General features: G+C 36.8%; 1 protein-coding gene across 1 annotated transcript; it reads left to right on the top strand.

The window, feature by feature from the left end:
• Positions 1–3,461: 3,461 nt before the first annotated feature.
• LOC140748679 (low density lipoprotein receptor adapter protein 1) lies at positions 3,462–27,062 on the top strand. Its single transcript, XM_073081524.1, has 6 exons — positions 3,462–3,599; positions 18,848–18,959; positions 22,126–22,228; positions 23,513–23,756; positions 25,444–25,529; positions 25,834–27,062. Exons 2-6 carry the CDS (start codon positions 18,906–18,908, stop codon positions 25,926–25,928), a joined length of 582 nt encoding a protein of 193 aa, XP_072937625.1. The 5' UTR covers positions 3,462–3,599; positions 18,848–18,905; the 3' UTR covers positions 25,929–27,062.
• The last annotated feature ends 242 nt before the right edge of the window (positions 27,063–27,304 follow it).

Raw genomic sequence — 27,304 nt, 5'->3', positions numbered from 1 at the left:
TACTTGACTTTAGTATTAATGATTTTGTATAACAATGGAGTAGTTATCGGGCATGCAGTCCACCTGATGGTAAGTGTAGTGCATGCAGTTCATCTTTAACTAAATGAAAGGGGAACAGAAATGGTATCTAAATTGAAATTCGGGTAGTGACGGATTTGTGGTCGACCTCAGAGACTTTTTCCTATTTCTGCTTTATAACAATAGTACTGTTGTGTTCCACCTTAAGATGGTAAGGAAGAAAGACACCAGACTTTCCAAAGTAGTCCTCGAAGTAGGAACACCAATCTCAGATAGAACTAGAATCCTATCTACAGTTTACAGTTCAATTAGCGATGACCATTAGAAGCGTATGCTCGTCTGCTACTCCTATATTAGAAAAAAATATATAATAAAAATATCAACAGCCGCGTTGCACAATCAGATGCCACCCCACAGTACCCCCCGGGGTACCGGTGAAACCCCTACACATGTGTGCAGCGGATATTGTGCGGAAGAAGTGATCCGTGGCTTGTGTTTGCTCTACTTGACTCTAGTATTAGTGATTTTTTATAACAATGGAGTAGTTATCGAGCATGCAGTCCACCTGATGGCAAGTGTAGTGCATGCAGTTCATCTGTAACTAAGTAAAAAGGGAACATACATTTTATCTAAAGTTAAATTTGGGTATGACACATCTGTGGTCGACCTCAGGTAGACTTTTTTCCTATTTCTGCTTTATAACAATAGCACTGTTGTGTTCCACCTTAAGATGGTAAGGAAGAAAGACACCAGACTTTCCAAAGTAGCCCCCGAAGTAGGAACAAAAATCTCAGATAGAACTAGAATCCTATCTACAGTTTACAGTGCAATTAGCAATGACCATTAGAAGCGTATGCTCGTCTGCTGCTCCTATATTAGAAAAAAAAATATAATAAAAATATCAACAGTAATTAGCCGCGTTGCACAATCAGATGCCACCCCACAGTACCCCACGGGGTACCGGTGAAACCCCTACACATGTGTGCAACGGATATTGTGCGGAAGAATTGATCCGTGGCGTCTTGTGTTTGCTCTACTTGACTATACTTGACTAGTGTTTTATAAATGGAGTAGATACCGAGCATGCAGTCCACCTGATAAGTGTTCATGTAGTTCATCATCATCGTCATCATCATTAACCCATTACTCTCCCACTGCTGGGCACGGGTCTCCTCTCAGAATGAGAAGGATTAGGCCATAGTCCACCGCGCTGACCAAGTGCGAATTGATTGACTTCACATACCTTTGAAAAGGTTTTTTTTTTTAGATTTTTAGGTATCCAGGTTGCCTCGCTATATTTTCCTTCGCCGTTTGAGCAAGTTATAATTAATTTATAATACGCACACAACTGAAAAATCAAAGGTGCCTGGGATTTGAACCTTAGACACCTCGATCAAGAGGCAGAGTTTCTTAACCAATAGGATATCACTTGCAATTTAATAAATAACTACGAATTAAACACTAACTTTGGTAAGAACCAACATACTAATTATTAGAGATGCGCCGAATAGTGGTTTCACCGAATAACCGAATACCGAATAATATTCGGTTTAACCTTTACCGAATCGAATATTCGGTCGAATTATTCGGTTTACCATTTCTTTATTGTCAATTTGCCAGTTATGTGTGTTTATTCACGCTTTAAAATGTTGATTTGAGTTTTAAAAATGATTACTGATTTTAGTTTTAAAATAAATGTTGACTATACTAACTATAGATTAAGTAATAAATGTGTTGACTTGAGATTTCAAAATAAATGTGGATTAGAAGTTTAATTACTTTATTTTTTAGTTTCATTCAACATATTCTTCATAGGATTTGAGTTTGACTTATAATATAACGTAAATCTAATAAAAGAAGTTTTGTGTTTTAGTCCTGTACCATGTCGTGTATACAAGAAAATAGAAATACTCGAACCGAATATATTCGGCACTAAAACCGAATAATTCGGCCGAATACGAATAACAAAAAAGATGCCGAATACGCTGAATACTGAATACCAAACGAATATTCGGCGCATAACTACTATTTATGTATAGTCCGCGTAAAACTGCTAGTCCGCTCTGAATATAGAAATGAATCGCGTCGCCATAGCGAATTGTATGACTACACCTGCTCGCAACAACTTCAAAGCGGACAAGCTGTTTGGCGCGGACTATAAAAATAAACAAATAAATGTAATAATAAATGTAATAAATGTAATAATAATAAATGATATAATAAAGTAGAGCACACACCTAACTCGATACGCACGAGCTATTCCACACAATATCACACAACACGCACACATGTGACGCAACAACAGGTGGCCACTCACACAGGTGTGATGTGTATACAGCGTGATTGGTTTATTATTGGGATTTAGCTAATTATAAAAAAAAATATTTATATTATGTCTCTTTTATATTATTGTTGTAATAATAATTAATTGATTATATTTTTTTCAAATAAGAATGAAGATAATATGATGTAATTAAATAGAAAGTGACTAATATAGTAAACAATAATTTTATAAGAACGGTTGTAGTTAGAATAAAAAATATAAGACATTATTTAAAAAGTAAAATACGTCCAGATTTAATTTCTTACGAAACTAAATAATAAAATTTTAATAAAGGTATTAAAAATGTGTTTATTTAAGTAGATGTCTACCACGTTTGTTTATATAAGTATTTGCTAAAATATATTAAAAAAATATATCTTGCAATTATAAAAAGTTAAGTTCTGAGGCATTTTTAAACATTTCATTTATTCATACCTACTTATATTTATAAAACTTTATTCGCAACTCTACTCAATTTTTTCTTTCTTTGTATGATTCTAACTATTCAATATATGTCTAATTATCCCTATGAAAGACTACAAAATAAATAATATGAATTTATATTTCTAATATCAGTAAGATCAAGGATTTGAATTTAACATATACATACTTATGACCTTAAATATTTGAATTTAACAGATAAGTACGTACTTATGATACAATTATTAATTATTAATTAAACATTTTAAAGGAACATTTGCATTTTTAATTACATTAAAATTATAAAAATGTTTCTTTTCTTAAAAAATAAATTTCTAATATAAATATTAAGAAACAGAACTAGAAGTTTGACGCAATAACGATTCTACAGATAATTATCTATTATAAATCTAGATTACAATATAAAACACGCTGTATATATTATCGTAGTATTGCAACGTATGAGCAATCTACCATCTTAACTTTGCACTCTGTACCACCTTAATTCATTGTAATAAAGATTATATTTGCTTAACAAGCAATTCCATTAAATTTGTAAATGAAGCCATATATCCAGTTTAAGTTGAGCTTCCCTGCCCCGCGGCGTCGTACTAAAATGTTAGCGAATTGAAGGGTGTTTATGAAGTAGCGGAGGTCAGTGTAATTGGTTATGTACGTACCAATTTTGATAATACGACTCTGTATTCAGACTTGCGTGTTGCTTGTGGCGGGCGGCGGCCATACTGTTTTCTAACTTTAAAAATCTTTTAATATTATTTGGACAGTGAATTATTGTTTTGTGAAAAATTGTGCGTTAATTTGGATTTATTTTTTATCCGTGAGTATTTTTTATAATATTACGTCATTTCACAATAGTTATAAAAATATAATTATCGTTTGTTTAATAATTTCATTTTATATTAAGTAGGTAGTGTTATGTCATTCTTTCAAATATTTTAAGTACGTAAGAAGATGTTTATGTTCGGATCCGCGGCGTTCCAAGTTAGTCTACAAGTATTTAGTATTTGTTGACCTCGGGTAGGACTTTAATCTTATCTGGGGTTGATTACAGATGTCCATGTAGCAGTAGCCACTTATCATCAGGTGGACTGCATGCGTTGGCTACTTCTGTATTGAAAAAAAAAACTAGAAAATAAGTATATTTTCTTGATGGTAACTGAAACATGACTATTGAATGGATATCTGTAATCAATCCCAGATAAGATCAGATAAGATCAGTCTTAAGGTCAGCCACAGGGTTGCTACCCCTTAAGACAGGGGTTCCCAATCTTTTGTAACCCGCGGCGCAGTTACAAGTTCGATATTTTTTCACGGCGCCCTGTTCTAGCTAACTATTAGAAGAAGACAGTCGAAAGAAATAGGTACCCACAATAATAGTAGTTACGTTAGGTTGATCGAAACGAAAATTTAAACACCACAATATAAAATTTTACCATATTTATGTTATTATATAAGACTTTAAACGGAAAACAACAAGAAATACTTGAGAAAAAACAAAAATTAAATACGATATTTATTCAGTCAAATCAATGTGAATCAAAACGCCAATATTTGTGGTGTCAAATAATTAGCGGATCGACTCACGGCGCCCCTCTTCACTTTCTACGGCGCACCAGGGCGCCGCGGCGCACACTTTGGGAACCCCTGCCTTAAGACTAAGATGGAACGCCTCCTATAATAATAATCGTCTCCTTTACCACACCCTTCAAACCAGAACCCAGCAGCGGTACACTGCTGTTATAAGGCAGAAATAGATGTGACTTTAGAGTCAAACCACAAAAGGAATAGTCCACGCCAAACTGCTAGTCCGCTCTGAATATAGAAATGAATCGCGTCGCCATAGTAAATTGTATGACTACACCTGCTCACAACTTCAGACCTTAAAATATTTATAAATAAAATATATTTATAAATAAAAATATATAATAAATAAATATTTTTTTTCTAACCTGAATGACAATGACAATGTCACGGAAAAATTGAAGCTTCATAAAAAATATTAAATTTAATAAATATTATACTATATTCGTTTAATAAATAGTGATATACACGTTAGATAAATAGTGCTATGAGTGCCTATAATAATTATTGCGGCCAATATAGTGTCCATATTACTAATTGTTATCAACTGGAAAGAAATTGACAAGGATGCATCGATATCACAAAAAGAGGAGAAAACGAAATTAAAAAATCAATACAAGTGCTTCTTCAGATCCTAAAAATATATTCAGACTATATTTCCTGTTTCTACATCTTTCGTCTGTCCAGTGTGTGAAAGCAGTTAAAGTGTTTTTTTTTGTTGTTCATTGTACCTTCCAGAAAACTGTGTCTTGCTCTATTTAGTACATAATTATAAATATTATAGTATATTTATTTTAAATAAATTATAAGTTTTAGTATAAGTATTAGTTGTATGAAGTGTTTTTATTTGTACAGGGCTTTTTTGTAGATTTTGTTCTTTATAAATTAATTGATGTCTAGTGATTCGTTATTACGATGCCCCATCTGTGCTGATAACAAATTTTATAAAGGCCAACGCGGGTTAAAAATCCATTGCAGCCGCATTCATGTCCCTCGTATAGAATCAATAAATCTACCTTTGCTCTCAAATTACATAAATAATACAGATGGGGACCGTAATGACGAACCATTACACAAGAGACTCGCAAGTCTTAAACATAACATCAGAGTGGTCAAACGTATCCCTAAGGGAGCGCGTTATGCCGTAGCTGTGTGTCTTTATGAGCACGTGGCCAGAGTAGTCGCAGAAAATAATTTCAATGCATGGAAAGATCTTTTATTATTCACATATAAAAAATTACATTTAAATAATAGATCTCACAACCAAACACTAACTAGTTTAATTAAACACAATATTACTCAAGACGTTCTTCCTGTAAATACGTCTTCTGTCAATTTCAATTCCTTACGTAATAACATTCTCAAATTAGTTGAAAACAAACTCTCCGATGGAGACGTTAAAGGTGCTGCAAAAATTTTATTTTCGGAAGACACTATGGCTACGCGCTCATCTGAAACGCTTGGGGCACTTCGCGAGAAGCATCCCACACCGATCACATCTTCGCAGCTTCCTAGCCCATTGCCCAATTCACAGCGCGACTTCTTGAGAGTCAGCGAGGAAGCCACCAAGTCCGCTATCCGTTCTTTTCCAAATGGGTCTGCTGGTGGCTTAGACGGCCTTACACCGCAACATCTAAAAGACCTTACAGATCCCTCTTTAGGTGAAGCAGGCGTAAATTTGGTGAAGGAGCTCACTGCCCTCATTAACATAATGTTGGCAGGTGCAGTTCCTCCCGAAATTACGCCTGTACTTTACGGGGCCAACCTCGTGGCTCTCAAAAAGAAGGATGGGGGCATTCGACCCATCGCTGTTGGGTGCACGCTCCGAAGATTGGCTTCGAAGTTGTGCTGCCGTAACTATAGTGAGTTATTGGCGACGCGATTTAAGCCGCGGCAGCTCGGCTTCGGAGTCAAGGGTGGCTGCGAAGCAGCAGTACACGCTGCTCGCACATTTTTAAGTAACAATGATTATGACGTTTTCCTTAAAATAGACGTTAAAAATGCTTTTAATTCGGTAGATAGGGGGGCCCTTCTTACAGAAATTCAAAAAGAAATGCCTGACATTTTCGGATATATGTGGCAATGTTATGGAACCCCCTCAAAATTATTATTTGGTGATAATGTCATTGAATCATGTGTGGGATGTCAGCAAGGCGACCCTCTTGGCCCAGTAATTTTTAGTCTGGCAATACAACCAATTATTACACAACTAAATTCAAAATTTAATGTATGGTACCTTGATGATGGTTCTTTGGGAGGAAATGCGTCAACTGTATTGGAGGACCTAAGAATCATAATCCATCATTTTAATAAAATTGGTTTGAGTTTAAATTTTAATAAATGTGAAATATTCTTTTCGGAAAAATTATCTGTTGAGCAATGCCATCATATATATGGTCAATTCGCTTCAATATCACCTAACATATCTATTTTAGAAAAAGAAAATTTGACACTTCTAGGTGCTCCAATATTTGATGATGCATTTTTACCCATTGTAAATTCAAAATTACATAATTTTGAAAATATTTCAGAGCGACTCTTTGATTTAAAACCACATATGGCTATTTACATTTTGCGCCTTTGCTTATTCGCACCAAAATTCTTGTACTTACTTCGTTGTTGTCCTTTTTGGAAATTCCCATCTGTCACTCACATATTAGATACGCTTTTACAAAATTGCTTATCCAAAATTCTAAATTTAAAATTTGATGATCGTTCCTGGATGCAGGCAACTCTTCCGGTTAGGTTTGGTGGCATAGGTGTCCGCACCACGGAAAGTTTAGCGCTTCCGGCTTTCTTGGCCTCTTGTCATAGTACGATCGCCCTCATCTCAGATATATTAAACACTAATTTGGATGATGTTCGGGTGACGTACATGCCAGAGGCTGAGGAGGCCTGGAGTGGTTGCTTTCCGGCTGAGGATATATCTTTGTCAGATAAAACCAAGCAATCCGTCTGGGACACACCGGCTCTTAAGTCTGTTTTTGCCTGTCTTCTGGAACGATGTTCTGACAACTCTGATAGGGCCCGTTTATTAGCTGTTGCCCAAAGTGAATCAGGACATTGGCTACACGCACTCCCTTCCAACAATATTGGCACCGTGCTGGATCCTATAACGTTGCGCATTTCTATAGGTCTCCGGCTCGGTGCCAAGATTTGCGAGTCTCACTTTTGTCCGTGTGGGCAGGAGGTGGACACATTGGGTCGACATGGCTTGTCCTGTATCAGGAGTGCCGGCAGGCTATATCGTCACGGGACTCTGAACAGTTTGATTCGTCGGGCTCTTGCTACCGTCTCTATACCAGCGACTTTAGAACCCCCAGGTCTTTTTAGAGACGATGGCAAGAGACCTGATGGAATCACTCTAGTTCCATGGAGTCTCGGACGACCCCTGATATGGGACGCAACGTGCGTTGATACTTTAGCCCCCTCACACCTAGCTAATACTTCAGTGAAAGCGGGGGCTGCAGCCGACCATGCCCAGACTCTCAAGCGTCGTAAATATAGTAATTTATTAGACAATTACTTGTTTGCGGCGCTTGCTTTAGAGACAATGGGTCCATGGTCATCTGACATGAAAAAATTCATGTCAGATATGTCGACCAAACTTGTCACTGCTTCCGGTGACCAAAAAGCTGGCGGCTATTTTGCACAAAGATTAAGTCTTGCCGTGCAGCAAGGAAACGCCGCCAGCGTTTTGGGAACCATGCCTCACACGGAAATTTTAGATGGCTTATTTTATTTATAATTTTCTTGTATATTTTGTAAATAAGTCCTTTTTTAGTTTATAAATAAAATAAATTTAAATTTTACGTAACGTTTTTATAAAAAACATTAAAATTTTCCATTTTATTACCTTTATTTATCACGTAAGGAAAAATGATTTAAGTATACAATTATTTATCGTTTTAACTACAAAAGATTAAATAAAAGTCAGATAACGCTATTGAAATAAACTTAACAAATTATTGTTACAGAATGTGTATATATGCCCGTTATTAATAAACAAACTATCCAATGTTTTGTCTTTCAAAGATTTTTTTTTGTTTTTTTTTTTATCTTTTTTAACCCTTTGTGGTTCGACTCCAGCGGCACCACCGCCACACATATTTCTGCCTCATAACAGCAGTGTTAAGCACTGCTATGTTGTGTTTTGAAGGGTGTGGTAAGGGACATACTTTTCCGAGGCGTTCCAGCTTAGTCCTCAGGGGTAGCGGCGCATCTGTGGCCGACCTCAGGTAATAATATCTAGTCCTACCTGGGGTTGATTACAGATGTCCATGGGCGGCAACAGCCACTTACCGTTAGATGGTCTGCGTGCTCGTCTGCTACTCCTATATTATAAAAGAGATGCAGTTGGTCAAAGATCTCCATCGGTGATTTACCATCAGGTAGACAGCACGTTTGCTAACGAGCCTAATTAGGATGCGTAAGAACCGTTGAATTATATAACGCAAGCCATAACTGTATTGAAATTATGAGCGAAAGTAGTGAAATTATAATCGTGGCAATCGTTCTCTACTTAATGCGCACGTTAACTAACGATTTAAGTTTTTAATAATTATAGTTTAAAAACAAAAGTCCACACTAAAATCGCACAAGGAAAATCGTTAATACTGATTCCTGTCGATCCTGATGAAGAGAATGGAATACAGTGATTAATACCGTGTATTGCCATCGGTTCTTGATATTTGTTCAAAATTTTAAATTAATTGGACTTGGATTGGTAAAAATCGAGTTCAAAGATTCCGTTACATACGTACAGGTCAAGCTAATAAAAGCGTGGTATTATTACGTAATGTTCACTTGGCAATCGAAATTTGGCGATAATCATTATTGAAAACTCCTCCTCATTTTTGAAAAATCCACAAATTTTTTGCTTATTTGTCAACAACTACCAAATTTTGAAATTGGTAGAAACCTCTGTGATTTGACTCCGGCGGCACCACCGCCACACCTGTTTCTGTCTAATAACAGCAGTGTTTAGCGCTGCTGTGTTTGGTTTGAAGGGTGTTGTTAGGGAGACATACTTTGAGGCATTCCAGCTTAGACTTCATGAGTAGTAACGCATCTGTTGCTAAACTCGGGTAGGGGTAACCTGTGGTCGACAGATGTCCATAGGCGGCAGTAGTCACTTACCATCAGGTGGAATGCATGCTCGTCTGCTACTTAATACTAAAATATCTTATCCAGAGATCTATCTAGATATTTCTACATATCTACGGATAGAGGGATTAGTGATGATCAGGAATACACCAAAATATAGAGATGAATGCACTCCATCTACCTTTTTTATAATCCGTGTGTTTTATCTTTTCTTTGTTCAATTATTTATGCCATCAAAAACAATGCTTGTAAAAAGATCCAAGTCTCGCCATTCAGTTCTTCTACCGTAAAAAGTTTTGAGATCTATGTAAAACCAAGCCGGTAAATGTATGCAGTCCCTACTTAAGGGACCTTCTGTCTTAAGGTATTATCTCACTATCTAACCTAACAACATCTCATGGGACCATACCAATATTAAAAATCTTTTATGTTCTAAATAAATTAACGTGGCAATCGTACTGCAAGTCACATTGTGTTTTCATCTTATCATATCGCATCACACAGGTAACATTAGTACGATTGCCACGTCGATTTATTTAGAACATAAAAGATTTTTAATATTGGTATGGTCCCATGAGATGTTGTTAGGTTAGATAGTGAGATAATACCTTAAGACAGAAGGTCCCTTAAGTAGGGACTGCATACATTTACCGGCTTGGTTTTACATAGATCTCAAAACTTTTTACGGTAGAAGAACTGAATGGCGAGACTTGGATCTTTTTACAAGCATTGTTTTTGATGGCATCTCATTCCTTTTTGTAGATATTTCTACTCTTTTCCTTTCCGGTACCTTCTACTAGTTGAATCTCAACAACAGATTTTTAAAAGCCAATTAAATTTTTGTAGTTAGTCTTTGTAGTTATGTAAATAATCTTGCCATTCATCATCACTTTCATTCGAACATGACAATAAATTAAATCTAAAAAAGTTACTATTTTGACAACTGAAATTATTCCCATTGTCCTCAGGAAAAAACATCTCTACTGATTGTGATTTATTTATTTCTTTATTTATAGTGATTTAACGTGTCTTCGTATTAAATAATCGACATCCCTTACTTTCTTCTGAATATCCGACAAAAATCATTGGTAATCTTTCACTGACTTCGTCGGACTCCGGTTTTTTATATAAACCACAGTATTTACTACTCTTGCTCAAATTCGGTTCAATTTATAATATACTTCTGACTTCTGAAATGAAATTAAATGAAATGTTTATTTAATAATGATAACATTCGTTTTAAACTTCTCGCATTTACAATAATAGTTCTGTTAGCTGTTTCAACCACAACAATTTGTTTAGGGGTATATAGCATCGCCTTCTGATGTAGAATTCCATTTGTTGATAAGAAAATATTGAAAGCTCTATTACAAAATTTCGTTCATCCATCTGATCTCATACCTACATTTGTTCGACTTGCTAGTTCCCATTTCAACACTTTATATTTTTGAAATTTCGTAAATACTCACTCTTATATTTGAGAAAATAAACATGTGTCATTCGTGAATAATAGTCGATAAATAATAACATGTACCTTGAACCGTTGAGTGAAGTAGCTTCCATGGGACCACATAAATCTGTATGTACGATCTCCAGTATATCGTTCGTTCGCGTTCAGAGGTTTGGAAATGGTTTCTTACTAGTCGTCATATCCGTCGTAATGTTCACATCATCAAGCCCGGTCATAATATTCTTATATTCCGGATTAATATGGGCTAGTCTTCTATGCCAATATTTATTTGACATTGTCAAATATCATATCGGTGATTTGACAAATTGTTTAAATTTATATATACCATGTACGTTGTGGCCAGTTGCGATGATGTTATCCATAGAGTTACTAATAGTGCAACCGTTTTTCAAGAAATTAACAGTAAATCCTTTTTCAATAAGTTTACTCACCGCTAACAAATTCATACTTAAATTATTAGTCTGCATTTGTCTTTTGCATTCAACTGTAGTTATTTTTAGAATTATTATTTGCAGAGTATATTAATAATACATATTTTCAGCTAGACTATATTTTTATTCACTTCTATTTAAAACTTAACTCACCGTACAATATAATTTTATATATAGCTATTATAGATTACAAATAATTTATATTAAAAAGGTTTCTTATAATAGTTTCCACGTTTTTTCCGGGTAGGTATTACCACAAAATAAAAACTAACAGAAGTCAATCTTCATACAAAGTGGGCTGGAGTAACGCACACATAGACACCACTTACCGACTAGTTATCTCGGGGGGACTCGACTCGACTCGTGCGCGACTGTCAGTTCATTTTTACACGCATTTGTAACTGTTTTGTACAAGCAATGGAGCAAAAAAATACCCTAATTGTGCAATGGACGGTTGTTTAAATTCAACATTAAACTGTGGATTTTCGTTTTTTTTATAGCTATCAATTATAAAGCCACTAGGAGCTGATATTTTTGGTGATCATGGCAAGAATATGTTATAAAGTGGCTATCTAAGCTCGATTTATATAACAGTTTCCTATTTCGAATCACTTGAAATGAATATAACTAAATTTTTGTAATATTGCGTTGAAATGTTAGGTACCTAATATTACGTAAGTTGAAAACATGATTTTTTGTTCGTATATATATTGGTTTGTCTTTAATGCCATTTGGTAGGTTTAGGTCTAAAACGGATAGGGCAAAAGGAATTGTGTAATTAGGGTAATCCTTTTAGAAGTTATTAGGGATTTTCCATTGTGAACATTGTAAATTTTTATATGTAAGCTTATTTTCATAGACATTTATTTATGCGCAATAAGGCCGAAATTTGCCTAAACACTTGTTTCCTTGGAAACAAACTTATTATTATTTTATAATACGGTGACAGTTGCTTTACCTCACGACAGTTATTGTATTTTGTGTATGTTGCCGTTAGATTGTAGAATACGTTAGCATACACATTAACTAGGTAGTCTTAAGATTAGCTAGAAAATATGCAGATTAACTATGTAGTTAAAATTTGAAACATCTTTTCAGACTTGTTCTTAGGACTAAAACACATGCCTTTTTACGACACGACGACGTAGTGTGATACATAGCGACATCGTGCCGCAAAGCGATATTGTTTCGTGAAAATATACAAAGTTTGTCGTAAATTCATGACACGACGACGCATCATAGCATGCATGGGTCGACGTCAAGGGGTAAAAATTGATACAATCTTCGTTTTGTACTTTAGGTAATGGACAAGCTAATCTGCGTTTTAACTGATTTAGGCACATTAGCCGTAACATCTAGTTTTCTTCTTATGACATTTGTCAGAAATTCGGAATGTTTTTGATATTATATAACTTTTTAGGGTTCCATACCCAAAGAGTAAAAACGGAACCCTATTTCTAAGCTGTCCGTTTGTCTGTCTGACATAGAGCTCTATTTCTGGATCCTTAATAGATAGAAACTTAAATTTTTTTACGGCATATTTATAATGGTGGCCGCTTTAACAACAAGTAATAAAAGTAAAAAGAAAAACTTTCAAATAAAGGAGAGTTGCCATACAAAGACCTTCTTTTTCTTTATGAAAAGGAGGAAACCTTCAAAAGGTACTCAACGACGTGGGAGTGACGCCGGGTTATGTGGGACTTTAGCCGCACTAAAATCCTTCGGTGGCCGTCCTCAACGTTTGTCGGAGAACTCCGGGATCTCCGACTGAACGCAACCGAAGTCCTCTAAGCGCGATGCCTCGATCGAGCTCTGCGTTGGGAGAACAGTTTTCGCTCCTCCTAAACTATCCGGTGTTTTTTTTTTATTTTTTTATAATGTAAGAGTAGCAGACGAGCATGCAGTCCACCTGATGGTAAGTGGCTACTGCCGCCCATGGACATCTGTAATCAACCCCAGATAAGATAAAATATTCCTACCTGAGGTCGGCCACGGATGCGCCGCTACCCCTGAGGACTAAGCTGAAACGCCTCGGAAAAGTCTGTCTCCCTTACCACACCCTTCAACCGGAACACAGCAACTCCTAACACTGCTGTTATTAGGTAGAAATAGGTGTGGCGTTGGTGCCACCGGAGTCGAACCACAAAGGGTTCTATCACCTTCAAACACTTTGTTCACGACGGTATGCGACTACACATACCGCCGTCCTTCCCGCGGACACTTATTGGACGGTTCGAGCTCCCTCTTGCCACTCCCAACTCCGGAAGCCCCCTTTTAGTCGCTTTTTACGACAGGCACGGGATATCGAAGCCCTTTTTTAGTCCAGGAACTACAGGGACAAATATATAAGGACCTGCTATTTTTTGGCGTTTTTCATTTTATCTATTGAACCGTAATAGATGTTACAGTTGAAATGTTCACAATGCATTATATGGCTGCTATAATATCAATTAGTAAAAATAAAAATAAAATAAACAAATGTTTTTGTGGTACGGAACCCTCAGTGTACGAGTTCGATTCGCACTTCACCCATTATTTGAATTGAATTTAAATTGAAGTTGGAATTGAAAACGTCTTTTGTCTCGAGAATAAAAACAATTGACGTCGCCTATAATAGTAGGGGAGCCCAAGACGGGATTTCGAGAGTGACTCGAACGCGGCAGATTAAGATATGGGAGATACCTTACATCCTATAGAGTATCTTAAACTATCCATTTGGGGGGTTCAACCAGGGAAGTCCATCAGACTATTAATAAAAAAATGTATTATCTATAGTAGCTTAATTACATTCTGAAAACAATAAATTTATAATCTGATGATTTGAGGGCGGCGTTAGGGAGTAATAAGGTTGCAAAAAAATCTATACCTGGACATACTCGAGTGCGGTAATTTTTTTAATATAAAGGAAATAATGCTAGAAAATATGCACTATCTGATAGCGCCATTTATTAGCTTGGATCCCTGGAAAGTAATGGTGTATAACAAACTAAAGGAAAAGGCAAATTTTATGGAAAATACATTATTCTTCATACATTCTCATTCTATTTTTTTTTCAAATCGTCAGTATAGAAAACCCCTCCACTAAATCGTCAGATGAAGGGTTATGATAAGTAAAACATCAGTTGGAATTTCCTGTATAATAATCTTATCCTGTATAATAATCTTCGAAGAGTCACTGACAGTCTTTCGAATCGAATCGTCAGTTTTTCGAATGGGCGACTCATCTGAGGTAGCTTCATATCCCCTTTGAAAATCTAATGCGCTGGTTACTTTTTTTTCCATTTTTACCTCTCGTATGACTATCCCAAACCAGCAGATAAACATATTTCCGGCATCAGAGATATATACTCTATCACTAACCTGCCGCGCCTTGAGTATGTCTGACTCTGCTTTTAACATCTTTCGAATCATCTAGACACTATTCCCACGGTGAATCGAAAAATATCACACAACCTTTTCTTCACTCTAACGTGTAATCTACACAATCGTATAGGACCTATCGGCGCTCGAGTTTCTACCCATTTAACATCATCGGCTCCCCTACTACTCTTACATTTCGCGGACAGAAACACAGATTCATTAACGGCAAATGTAACTTTGTCATCCTATATAACTTATATAGGATACAAAGTTATTTAATGTAGTTGGTGTATCTAGATAACTGGACAGAAATTGCAAAATATTTTAGTTTTCCCATGAGTTATATACTAAACACTAATTGTATTCTCAATTTCAACCTTCTATGTCTGCTAGAAGTGCCTTAAACTTTTGATGATCGGTCAGTCAGTGAGTGAGTGACAAAATTACGAACTTTGACTACTTGTAATTCTTAAACTACTGGTTCAAATTTAATGAAATTTGAAATATACCGTGTCTACACAATGCTTGCTTGGCTCCTGAAAATTCAGGCTTCTAGCTTCATATGCAACGAAGTTACAGGAGGTCGAAAATGGGCCGAATTGCTTCGAGAAAAGTATGCTACGGCCGTGCCGCTTTTTTTGGCTTTGGCTCGACTTGGCGGAGGCACTGCCGTGCCTCCAGATGATGTTTAGTATTAGAATAGCGGTATTAAATTCTGTTTGTTGTTGGGGTTCGATTCCGCGTGTGTATAGAAAGTAATTATCACTTGCTTACAGTTTGTGTAAATTTCGCAAAATTTGCATTCTCGTGTCACAATGTTAGTTACCGTACTCCTCCGAAACGGCTTTACCGATTTTCACCAAATTTTATATGCATATTCATTAAGTCGGAGAATCGGCTACTATCTATTTTTCATACCCCTAAGTGATAAGGGTTGTTCACCCATAACATTTTTTTTATTTATATGGCAACACAATGTTTGCCGGGTCAGCTAGTAATAAGTAGGTCCTTATTTCTATTTCTACTTAATATTATTGTAAATCTGTTATGTTCTGGTTTGAACAGTGTAAAGTATTGAAGCGTTTTATCTTAATCTTCAGACTTAATATTAGACAAGTAATAGAATGACTAAATTCTGTAACGGTAAATTCTGTTACAAATTTAAGAATTTTTTTTGGAAATAATTTTAAACAATGACGATTGTTTTAGATAATGACTTTAAAAAATAGGAAAACAAAAATCTAGTTACGACCACCGCATCAGGAAATTTTTCGAAATATATACAATTGTAACGTAATGTAAAAAATCAAGTCAATTCATAAACTACTTTTTGAGTTTTGCGGACACAAACATACAGAATTTTTTATATATAAAGATTTTCAATCAATGTAAAATTTATATAAAAACAAAAGAATTTTTTCACCGGTTTTTCCCAAGGAATTACAGTAGAATGAAGGCTCGGTTCTATTTTGATAAGTGATAATATTATCAGTGTGATAACGTTATCACTCACCGTTTTATCGCCGGCCATTGTTTTCGCGATAAATGACTTTCAGGAAAATATGTGGATGTTATACGTGGGCTGAGTCATCGAGCGATTATTGTCCCACTGTTGGGACTCTCAATGTTTCATAGTTCGCTGACCAAGTGGTGATGGTGGCCATTTTTTTATATGATTGAAATAAGTTCTCAAAGGTGCCAAAACCCACTGTGGTACGACCACCGTCAGACCTATTTCTGTAATAAAAGCAGTGTTACCGCTGCTGTGTTCTGGTTTGAAGGGTGTGGTAAGGGAGAAGTACTTTTTCGAGGCGTTCCAGCTTAGCCCTCAGGCGTAGCGGCGCACCTGTAACCGATCTCAAGTAGGAATCTTATCTCGGGTTGATTACAGATGTCCATGGGCGGCAGTAGCCACTTACCATCAGGTGGACTGCATGCTCGTCTGCTACTCCTATATTATAGAAAAACAACTCAACTATTATTAATACTATTTAATCATAATGCCTACATATTTTGGGTATTATTATTACGCGGCAGATTTTTTTTATAGATTACGATAAAATACTATTAATATCATAACTATTGATAATCTTTATTCTTAAGAAACGGTTTGATTAAGTACTTAATTTTTTAAGATAAAAAAATTAAAAGTTCATAGTATTTTCAAAAAGTAGATATAGTATGGTTGTAACATAGTTTGGTAAAGATTACTCACTCTAACAAGAAAATATAACCAGTTTTGACAATTGAAATTGTCACTGTCATCTATTTTCGTGTTTGAAAAATATTAAAAAAATGTAGTTTTTAGATCTTTTACGAATGAAACGATATTTCTCTCCACGTGTTCTTCGACTTCGTGTTTTTGCACCACTTAACTGTACATGTCGGCATTGTTCCGTGTAAATTACACCATGACAGAATTGTCAGCCGTTTAAGCCATTTAATGGCTTCCTTCAATTACAAGGCGGTGAGATATCTATACTTATCTATGGGTTGGAATCTACGGCACACTTTCTAGCTTGAAGCAGTTGCGTTTTGGTGGAAGCGGATGAAAAAGGTTTGGTTACGGTCAGCTAGGCTCTAAGTGACCACTGATCTGTATCGAGCTGGTAGCTTTGCAAACAAAAAATATGTTTGTTTTAAAAACACTCTGTATACCTGCGCGCAACAACTTCAGAGCGACTACTACTAGAAGAATACACTTCCAAAAATTTGGCCGTCATAAGCAACACTATCTGTTAGTGGAATAATACTTATAGGGTGTGTTTCTTTTTCAAAATGAACTCGTTCGATTCCCGGCTAGGGAAGAAGATATTTTGAAAAACTAGTATGCACTTTTAGTTTTTATCAAAATCGGCCTCGTAACTCCTTTAACCTTTTCGCTAATCCTTATAGTTTTGGATTTGGCCCTAAGACCCATTTGAAAAAATCACCCTGTATATCGTGTCGAATAAATAACCTCTCTCGGAAGTCGGGTAAAAACAAAAATAAAGATAAAAGTGTGTTTAATTCGTGTGTTGTTCGTAAAAAATATATTTATATTACCCCGACTCACGCTTGACTGTTCTCCGAACGCCATATCGTCTTGACATTTAACGGTAGAAATCACCCCCATGCCACGGTCTGAGGCGCACCCTACTAATAACCATTAAAAGGTTTGCGTGTACCTTCGTAGAGACCCTCGTATCGATATAAGTGGTATTTGGTAGTCCAGTCCAAATCCGTACTTTATTTGACTCACATGGCGGAGTGGTTACCGAATTTTGAAGGTAGAACCCCTTGTGGTTCGACTCCGGCGGCACCACCGCCACACCTATTTCTACCTAATAACAGCGGTGCTAGGCGCTGCTGTGTTCCAGTTTGAAAGGTGTGGTAAGGGAGACAGACTTTTCCGAGGCGTTCCAGCTTAGTCCTCAGGGGTAGCGGCGCATCTGTGGCCGACCTCAGGTGGGAATATCTAATCCTATCTGGGGTTGACTACAGATGTCCATGGGCGGCAGTAGCCACTTACCATCAGGTGGACTGCATGCTCGTCTGCTACTTCTATATTATAAAAAAAAATACCGGTCTGACGCACAGGTTAGATCCCCGGTCAGACAAATATTTAAATGATGAATTTATACTTCTGTTCTGGGTCTAGCTGTTTCTGTAATCGTCTATGTAGACCATGAGACCATGACACAGGGAATTTTAATGTGGGGTTGAGTGTAGAAAATGTATTAAAAAAATGGTTATATTAAAAAATTTCAGCTGACTTTTGAGGTGATCGTCTAGTCCTCAAGAATAACAACAGATGTGATCGACCTCAAGTAGAACCTGTTCTATATGGTATTGGTTACAGATGTCCATACGGCAGTGACTTACCATCAGGTGGACTGGATACATATAAAAAATATGCTGTGCTTAAGTTACCTGAGAATTCTCTAAAAAAAGTCCTCAAAGGTATGAAGTCTACCAATCCGCATTTAACCCCATCACGCATGATAGGTACTCTATGGTCATAAATCCTTCTCAAACTGAAAAGAGACCTGTGCCCAGCAGTGGGATAATATTGGGCTGATGATAATGCAAATGAAGAATAATAAACAAATAATAAAAATATTTTTTTCTTGACAGATAAACACTATGAACGAAACCTCAAGAAGATAAGAAATCTGTGTAGATGTAAAACAAAATGGCTGACAATGAAGGTCCAGTGACGGTAGATGACCTGCCGATATCATTTCAAGTAAGTATTAAAGCTTCTTTTATAATATGGGAGTAGCAGACGAGCATGCAGTCCACCTGATGGTAAGTGGCTACTGCCGCCCATGGACATCTCTAATAAACTCCAGATAGGATTAGATATTCCTACCTGAGGTCGGCCACAGATGCGCCGCTACCCCTGAGGGCTAAGCTGGAACGCCTCGGAAAAAATTGTCTCTTACCACACCCTTCAAACCAGAACAAAGCAGCGCTAACACAGCTGTTATAACAGAAATAGGTGTGGCGGTGGTGCCGCCGGAGTCGAACCACAAAGGGTTCTACCACCTTCTTAAAGTATTTGTATCATATTGATTTAGCATTAGTTCATATTGAAAAAGTATTAGTTGGTATTAGTTACGTATCATATTAGTTACGTAAAAGATATTATTGGGTATTTATCTATCATCCGGCACTCCTATTTTGCGGCAGTTTTTTTTATCTTATTACTGTGATAGTAATTAAACATTAGTTCATATTAGTAAAGTATTAGTTCATATTAGTTAGGTTTATTTTATATTGCTAAGGTATTATTTGTGATAAAGGTAACATAGTTTTCCGACGCATTACAGCTCAGTCCTGAGAGGTAGCGGCGCATCTGTGCATGCTCAAAATAAAATCTAAAAAATAAGAACGTAGTTCTCAAAAAGTATGAGTAGTCTACCAATGCGCGCTTGGCCAGCGCGGTGGACTGTGGCCTAATCCTCGTTCTGAGAGGAGACCCGTGCCCAGCAGTGGGACAGTAGTTGACGACGATGTATCTCGTTATTCCACTCAATTAAATTACCCTGTTCTACATAGTTATCATAAGACATACAGTAATACGAATACCTACATTATACAAGTTGTAATTATCATGGAGGTTAATTCCATTGACATTAATATTACGAGTTAAAATGCTCGTAATCGTTAGTATGGCACTACATTCTGCCTCGTTTAGTTTATACATTAAAAGGAATTTTCTACACTTTTACGTTTATATATACTCGTACGTAGCAGACGAGCATGCAGTCCACTTGATGGTAAGTGGCCACTGCTGCCCATAGACATCTGTAATCAAACCCAGATAGGATTAGATATTCCTACCTGAGGTCGGCCACAGATGCGCCGCTATCCCTGAGGACTAAGCTGGAACGCCTCGGAAAAGTCTGTCTCCCTTACCACACCCTTCAAAACGAAAGACAGCAGCGCCTAACACTGCTGAATCACAAAGGGTTCCACCACCTAATTACGCTATTTAAGAGAGACATACTTTTCCGAGGCGTTCCAGCTTAGTCCTCAGGGGTAGCGGCGCTGTGGCCGACCTCAGGTAGGAATATCTAATCCTATCTAGGGTTGATTACAGATGTCCATGGGCGGCAGTAGCCACTTACCATCAGGTGGACATAACAGGGGTTCTATCCAAAACAGTTCACAAATAATTTTACAGTTCATGTCAATTCTTTTTCTTGACGTCACATTGACTTGAAGATTGGCAATTTTACAACAAAGTTTACACTAATTTTACAGTTAGTTTACAAGAAGTTTACATGAAGATCTATCACAATTGGTTCTATATTTTACAACATTAAGTCGGGCAAGAATTTTAATGTTTTTTAATTATTTTTTTATAATAACAAAACTAATACAGACAGACTTCAATCTCATTTAACTATAGATAAAAGATAAATAACATAACCTTGCTATATACTTGTTACACCATAAAACACCATACACAACATTGTAAGTATCGATAAACTGAGTATTTATGGGTTTATGACGTCATAATTGCTATTTCGTGATCACACACCATACCATGAAGAGGTACCCATATAACAATAATTCTTAAACGAATATTTCTTATGAATATGATCGACATATTAATATTCTACGGGTATGTTTAACTGATTACATGTGGCGACCTAGCGTATCAGATGAAGGTAATAAAACCCTATGTGATTCGACTCCGGCGGCACCACCGCCACACCTATTTCTGCCTCATAACATCAGTGTTAAGCGCTGTTGTGTTCTGGATTGAAGGGTGTGGTAAGGGATACAGACTTTTCCGAGGGGTTCCAGCTTAGTCCTCAGGGGTAGCGACGCATCTGCGGCCGACCTCAGGCAGGAATATAATACTATTTGGAGTTGATTACAGATGTACATGAGCGGCAGTAGTCACTTACCAGGTGGACAGCATGTTCGTCTGCTACTCCTATATTATACTAGCTGACCCGGCAAACTGTGTACCGCCTCAAAATCTATTTATCAAATATATTTCATATAAAATATAGCCTATGTTACTCGTGGATAATGTAGCTTTCGAATGGTGAAAGAATTTTTAAAATCGGTCCAGTAGTTTTTGAGCCTATTCATTACAATCAAACAAACAAAGGTTTCCTCTTTATAATATTAGTATAGAAAAAGACTACTTTCATACGCACATTACTTTGAATCTGTGCCTGGGAGTCGAACCCCGGACTTTACATTACCCGAACACTGCTTATTACTTGCTTATTCCAAACATAAAATTATATTGCACGGCAATATTCATGGCGCCAGTGACGTCACGTCCGGTCACAAGATGGCGGCGGCCATGCTCCAGTTGCATCGAGATTAGATCTAAATAATCCTATTGTTTAAGAAAACCAGACAATATGCCAAACATTCGGAGCATTTCGCAAATTTTATTATTTTTGGCAGATTTGTAAGTTATGATACAATAATTTGGGAACCATTATAATAGAACTAGCAATTAATATGCAATTCACTTGATGGTAAGCTACTGCCGTCAATGGACATCTGTAATCAATCCCAGTTAAGATTAGAGTCCTACCTGAGGTCGGCCACAGATACGTCGCTACCCCTGAGGACTAAGCTGGAACGCCTCGGAAGAGTATGTTTCCCTTACCACACTCCTTAAACCAGAACACATCAGCGCTTAACACTGCTGTTATTAGTCAAAAATAGGCGTGGCGGTGGAGCCGCCGGAGTCGAGCCACAAAGGGTCCTACCACCAGATATTAGAAAGAAATAGTCTAGCAGTGGTTCCTCCAAAGTTGAAAAGAGCAATAAAGAAATATTTTTTGAAAATTCTTAAAACTGCTATATATTATCCGGCACATTAATAAAATTTATGACAATATTTCTATCTTATACTTTTTTTTGTTTTCCAGGTTAAATATTTGGGCCAAAGCGACGCAAGGGGGTTATGGGGGATCAAACACACGAGGAAGCCCGTGGACCTGATGGTGGCTGCAGCTAAAGCCTTACCACCAGGTCAGTTGAAGCAATTATAACATTATTTAGTTTTAGTTCATTCTACGCATCAAATACAAAGTCAAATATGATTGGTCTTACAATGAATATGTGATGTTTAAGGACCTTTAACAAGATTTTCATGGTGGTAGAAACCTTTCTAATTCGATTCCATCGACACCACCGCCTCACCTATTTCTACCTAATAACAGCAGTGTTAAGCGCTGCTGTGTTCTGGTTTGAGGGGTGTGGTAAGTCAGATATACTTATCCGAGGCGTTCCAGCTTAGTCCTTAAAGGTAGCAACGTATCTGTGGTCAACCTTACTTAGGAATTTAATATTTTCTGGGGTCGATTACAGATGATCATGGGCAGCAGTAGCTACTTATCATCAAGTGGACTGCGTGCTCGTCTGCTACTCCTATATTATTTGAAAAATATTTTTCTACCTTAGTCTTGATGGCTAGCTCATCTTGAGCTGGACCTCGAGTAGTGTCCTTTATAGGACCCTAAATCCATCTAAATTAGTCATCAAGAAACAGCAAAGCATCTTTTTTTTTTATAGGAGTAATAGACGAGCATGCAGTCCACCGGATGGTAAGTGGCTACTGCCGCCCATGGACATCTGTAATCAACCCCAGATAGGATTAGATATTCCTAACTAAGGTCGGTCACAAATGCGCCGCTACTCCTGAGGACTAAGCTGGAACGCGTCGGAAAAGTCTCTCTCCCTTACCACACCCTTCAAACCGGAACACAGCAGCGCCTAACACTGCTGTAATAATAGGTGTGGCGGTGTTGCCGCCGGAGTCGAACTACAGAGAGTTCTACCACCTTCTGCGGCCTTTGTTATAATATAGAGATAAGTGCTTACCACTGCTGTTGATAGGCAGAAATAGGTGTACTGGTGGTGCCACCGGAGTAGATCTACAGAGTGTGATCTTCAAATTTTTGTAAAGATTTTCACTGTAAGTTAAACTGCATTCATTATAATAATAATAATAACAATAATATAATACTTTATTGCCTCAATATACAATACAATACAATAAGAAAAGGGAAAGATTTACAAAAAAAGGTTTGCTGGGCAAAAGGTGGCTCAGCGTTTGCTGACACAGAGTCAGGGTTCCGTGCAGCGCTGTTTTTCAGCCACATCCCTGTCCCTCAGATTTTAAGCGGGAATAAGTGGCCGCCGCCTTTTCAAATACAGTTTCCACAAAATTTGCATTACAATATCTATTTATTTTCAATTTAATGTCAATAAAATATATATTTATTTAATTTAATTTTCATCTCCTGATTCCAGGTCAGATCCTGCCCATCGTGAAGCTGACTATAACAGTCGATGGGGTCCACTTGGAAACTGTGAACCATACTTCCAAACGAGATGAGTTCGAGCACATGGCGGTGTTCTTCAACATCGAGTCCATCTCCTATGGGGTCCAGGACCTGGTGTACACGAGGGTCTTTTCCATGATCATTGTCAAGGACACCGCTGATGTGAAGGGCCTGAATCCCTTTGAGTGTCATGCGTTTGTTTGTGACTCCAGGTAAGGGTGTGGTGTGAAGGTAGCTTTATATATTACAAGTTTTTGCCCGCGGCTTCGCCCGCGTTTAAAAGAAAATAATATGACATACTAACATACATAAAACTGAAAATTCGTAACTTCATTGGAATGACAGTGGCGCCTTCTGGCGAAAATTGCTCATACCAACTCTGAAACTTTAATGGGCTCATGGATAACAACTTTACTAAAGATCACTTGATCAAATGCATAGTTTACGATTCAATCCTTACTAATATCGATTAAAATAATCGATGTTTTGGGTCCAAAAGATCGTTTCTCCGATTGATCGATCTTAGATCGCCATCCCTAGTTCCTGTGGGATTTCCGGGATAAAAACTATCCTATGTCCTTTCTCGGGTATTTATTAAAATCGGTTCAGTGGTTTAAGCGTGAAGAAGAGACAACCAGATAGACAGACAGACAGAGTTACTTTCGGATTTATAATATTAGTAAGGATAAGTTGGAAAGTAGAACCTACAGGTTCAAGCGAAGAGGAACCACCGTCACACCAATTTCTAGTGTAATGAAGTTTTGTGTGTCAGTGTGGGGATGTGTATACACTTACATATGAGGCGATCTTAGCCCTACGGGGACACGCATCTGTGATCGGTTTTAGGTAGAAAATATGAGTTGAATATTGAACTCCATGGTCGGTTACCATACCATGAAGTTCATACTCTAATCTTATAAAGAAATCTTAAATGCTAATCAATTAAATGATTCTTATTATTTCGTAACACTTTTTATCACTGTGAGAAAATGATGGAAATTATTTTGTTTTAAAACTTTTTGTCAGAGTTTTGCCAATTTATTTATTTAGCCATAAAATTTTTGATTTATTTCGGTTTTCCTAAAACTTAGGAATTTACGAAAATATTTTTCTTAATTTTTATTTTTCATAAAAATAGTATATTTGTCGTAAATTTTATTCCAAGATTAGTTATCTTATCCCTAGGTATATCTTATCTTTTATCTTATGGGAAACAGATAAATTGATACAATGACCCGTTTTACAATAAAATGAAGAAAACGATATTTATTGATACACAAAATTTCGAAAGATCTTAAGATATCGTTCTCAGAATCTCTACTAGATTGTAACTTATCTTTTACAATGATATGATATAGGTATTGCTACTCACAGATAAACTTACTAATATTAAAAAATCTAGTTAGAATAACCAAAATTGGATTAGGCCTTAGTCCTACGCTGAACAAGTAATTGATAAACGTCATTGTCTCATGATTCATTCATACATGAAGGTGGTAGAACCCTTTGTGGTTCGACTCCGGCGGCACCACCGCCACAACTATTTCTGCCAAATAACAGCAGTGTTAGGCGTCGCTGTGTTCCGTTTTGAAGGGTGTGGTAAGGGAGACATACTTTTCCCAGGCGTTCCAGCTTAGTCCTCAGGGGTAGCGGCGCATCTGCAGCCGACCGGTAGGAATATCTAATCCTATCTGTGTTTGATTACAGATGTCCATGGGCGGCAGTAGCCACTTACCATCAGGTGGACTGCATGCTCGTCTGCTACTTCTATATTATAAAAAAAAGACTTAGAATGTCAGAGACTGAATTTCAAACCATTTCACTATAACTACACAACATTTAATTACTAAATATTAAATGAAGGATACTAATTAATATAATATTTTTTCTTATCTTCAGAAATGCAGCCAGACGCCTTACATATTCATTGGCGGCGGCATTCCAAGATTATTCTAGAAGAGTTAAGGAAATGCAGACCACACCAGGTAAGAAGATAATCTTTTTAAGAATTAAATTTAGTTCTGCGTGAAAGGTGGTAGAATGTGGTTGGACTCTGGCGATACCACCGCCACGCCTATTTCCGCCTTCTGATTTGAATGAAGTGTTAAGGGAGACATACTTTTTTGAGACATTCCAGCATAGTCCTCAGCAGCGCATCTGTTGCTCAAGTAGGAAACTAAACTGGGATTGATTATAAATTTCTATGGGCGACAGTAACCAATTAGAATTAAGTAAATTGAAAATCTTCTGTGGGTCCTATATTATAAAAAAATATTTATTCCATTTCAGAACTAGATGACAGACCACCAAGTATGAAGAAACGGTTTGCAATCGACTTACGAACACCAGAGGAGATAGAAGCAGACTTTGAAACAGAGGCTTAGTACTTAGAAAGTGTACGATATATTTCTTAAAGTCAACTTAATTGTTAACTCTCTTCGCGGCTGTTTGAGACAGAAATAGAGACTTAGAACATATATTATGAATGAAGAAAGGAGAAATTACAACTCCACTACAAAGTACTTACCCCTGTGTCTACTCGTAAGTGACTTAGAAATAGAGGCTTATTGCGTGGTTAACTATAACACAGTCGTTTTTAACAGAAATAAGTACTTAAAAAATATATTTTTGGATTTTACAGAGTCAAATTTACAATCAGTAATTTACAATACCGTAATTTACAATCAGTAAAAACAAGGAACATAACATTTAAGCAAGCAGAATATTTGTGAACAGCAGAGGAAATAGAAGCAGACTTTGAAACAAAATTGCTTAGAAAGTTACTACGATATATTTCTTTAAGTCAAATGCTAACTAACTTCTCTAGACAGCTGACACTTAGAAATAGACTTAGGCAGCCACTAATGTAGTGGGAGTGAGGATTGTTTTTACCCAAACCCCTTATTTACTTAGAACTTAATTTCAAAGTACTTATTTCTGTGGCTCATACGTGACTTAGAAATAGAGGCTTATTTAAGTTATTCCGGAGTTTTTCACGCAATCGATTTAACACAGAATTAGTACTTTTAAAATAGTAAACTTTCGCATATTTAATTGGTGTTTATAATATTGGCAAGTATGTTTTCAAATGATGTATTACTTTGTATACCATCATTTGTAAAAGCAAGTCACAGAATATCGAAATTGAAAAAAAATACTATTCTTAATGTATTAAATACAAGGTAATTTCAAAATCAAAAACCTAAATTCCATCGATGATGATTTCAAAACGTCATAACTTTAATTTCACATGTTTGAGAAACAAAATGTTTTGAAAAAAACACTTACATAATGTTGTGTATTGTTACCAAAATAAAATAGTTCTAAGTCTGAAAGTCTATAAATTAAACTTTCAGACTTAGTTAAGCTTAAGTTAAGTTAAAATGTAGTAAAAACAAATTTGTATGTGCATAATAACTTCCATATTGCGATTGTATTTGACGTATATTTCATCGATTTCCTAACGTCTAATCAACGTGATATATATTGCATGTGCAATATGAATTACATTAAAAAAAATGAAAACTGACCGTAAGGCTGTTTTTCCACCGCATCGTCACCAAGCCGATACCGAGAACGAGATTATTTTGGGGCCGATTTTAATATATCGTGACGGCGATAGTTTGTCCACCGCGACCGATATCGGCGGTTTATTTTGTTCCAGCTGCCGTGTGGGATTACGGTGCTCGGGTAACAGGCATGTGGTCAACAAGCTGCTATAGTAAATGTATGCTACTTCGGCGCCGTCATTACCGGTATC

This window comes from Epargyreus clarus, unplaced genomic scaffold (genome assembly GCF_041222505.1).
Source record: "Epargyreus clarus isolate Ecla_fem2 unplaced genomic scaffold, WU_Ecla_fem_2.2 ptg000016l, whole genome shotgun sequence".
NCBI classification, from domain to species: Eukaryota; Metazoa; Arthropoda; class Insecta; order Lepidoptera; family Hesperiidae; genus Epargyreus; species Epargyreus clarus.
The sequence above is the reverse complement of the archived record's forward strand: the minus strand, read 5'-3'. Positions and strand labels throughout refer to the sequence as shown.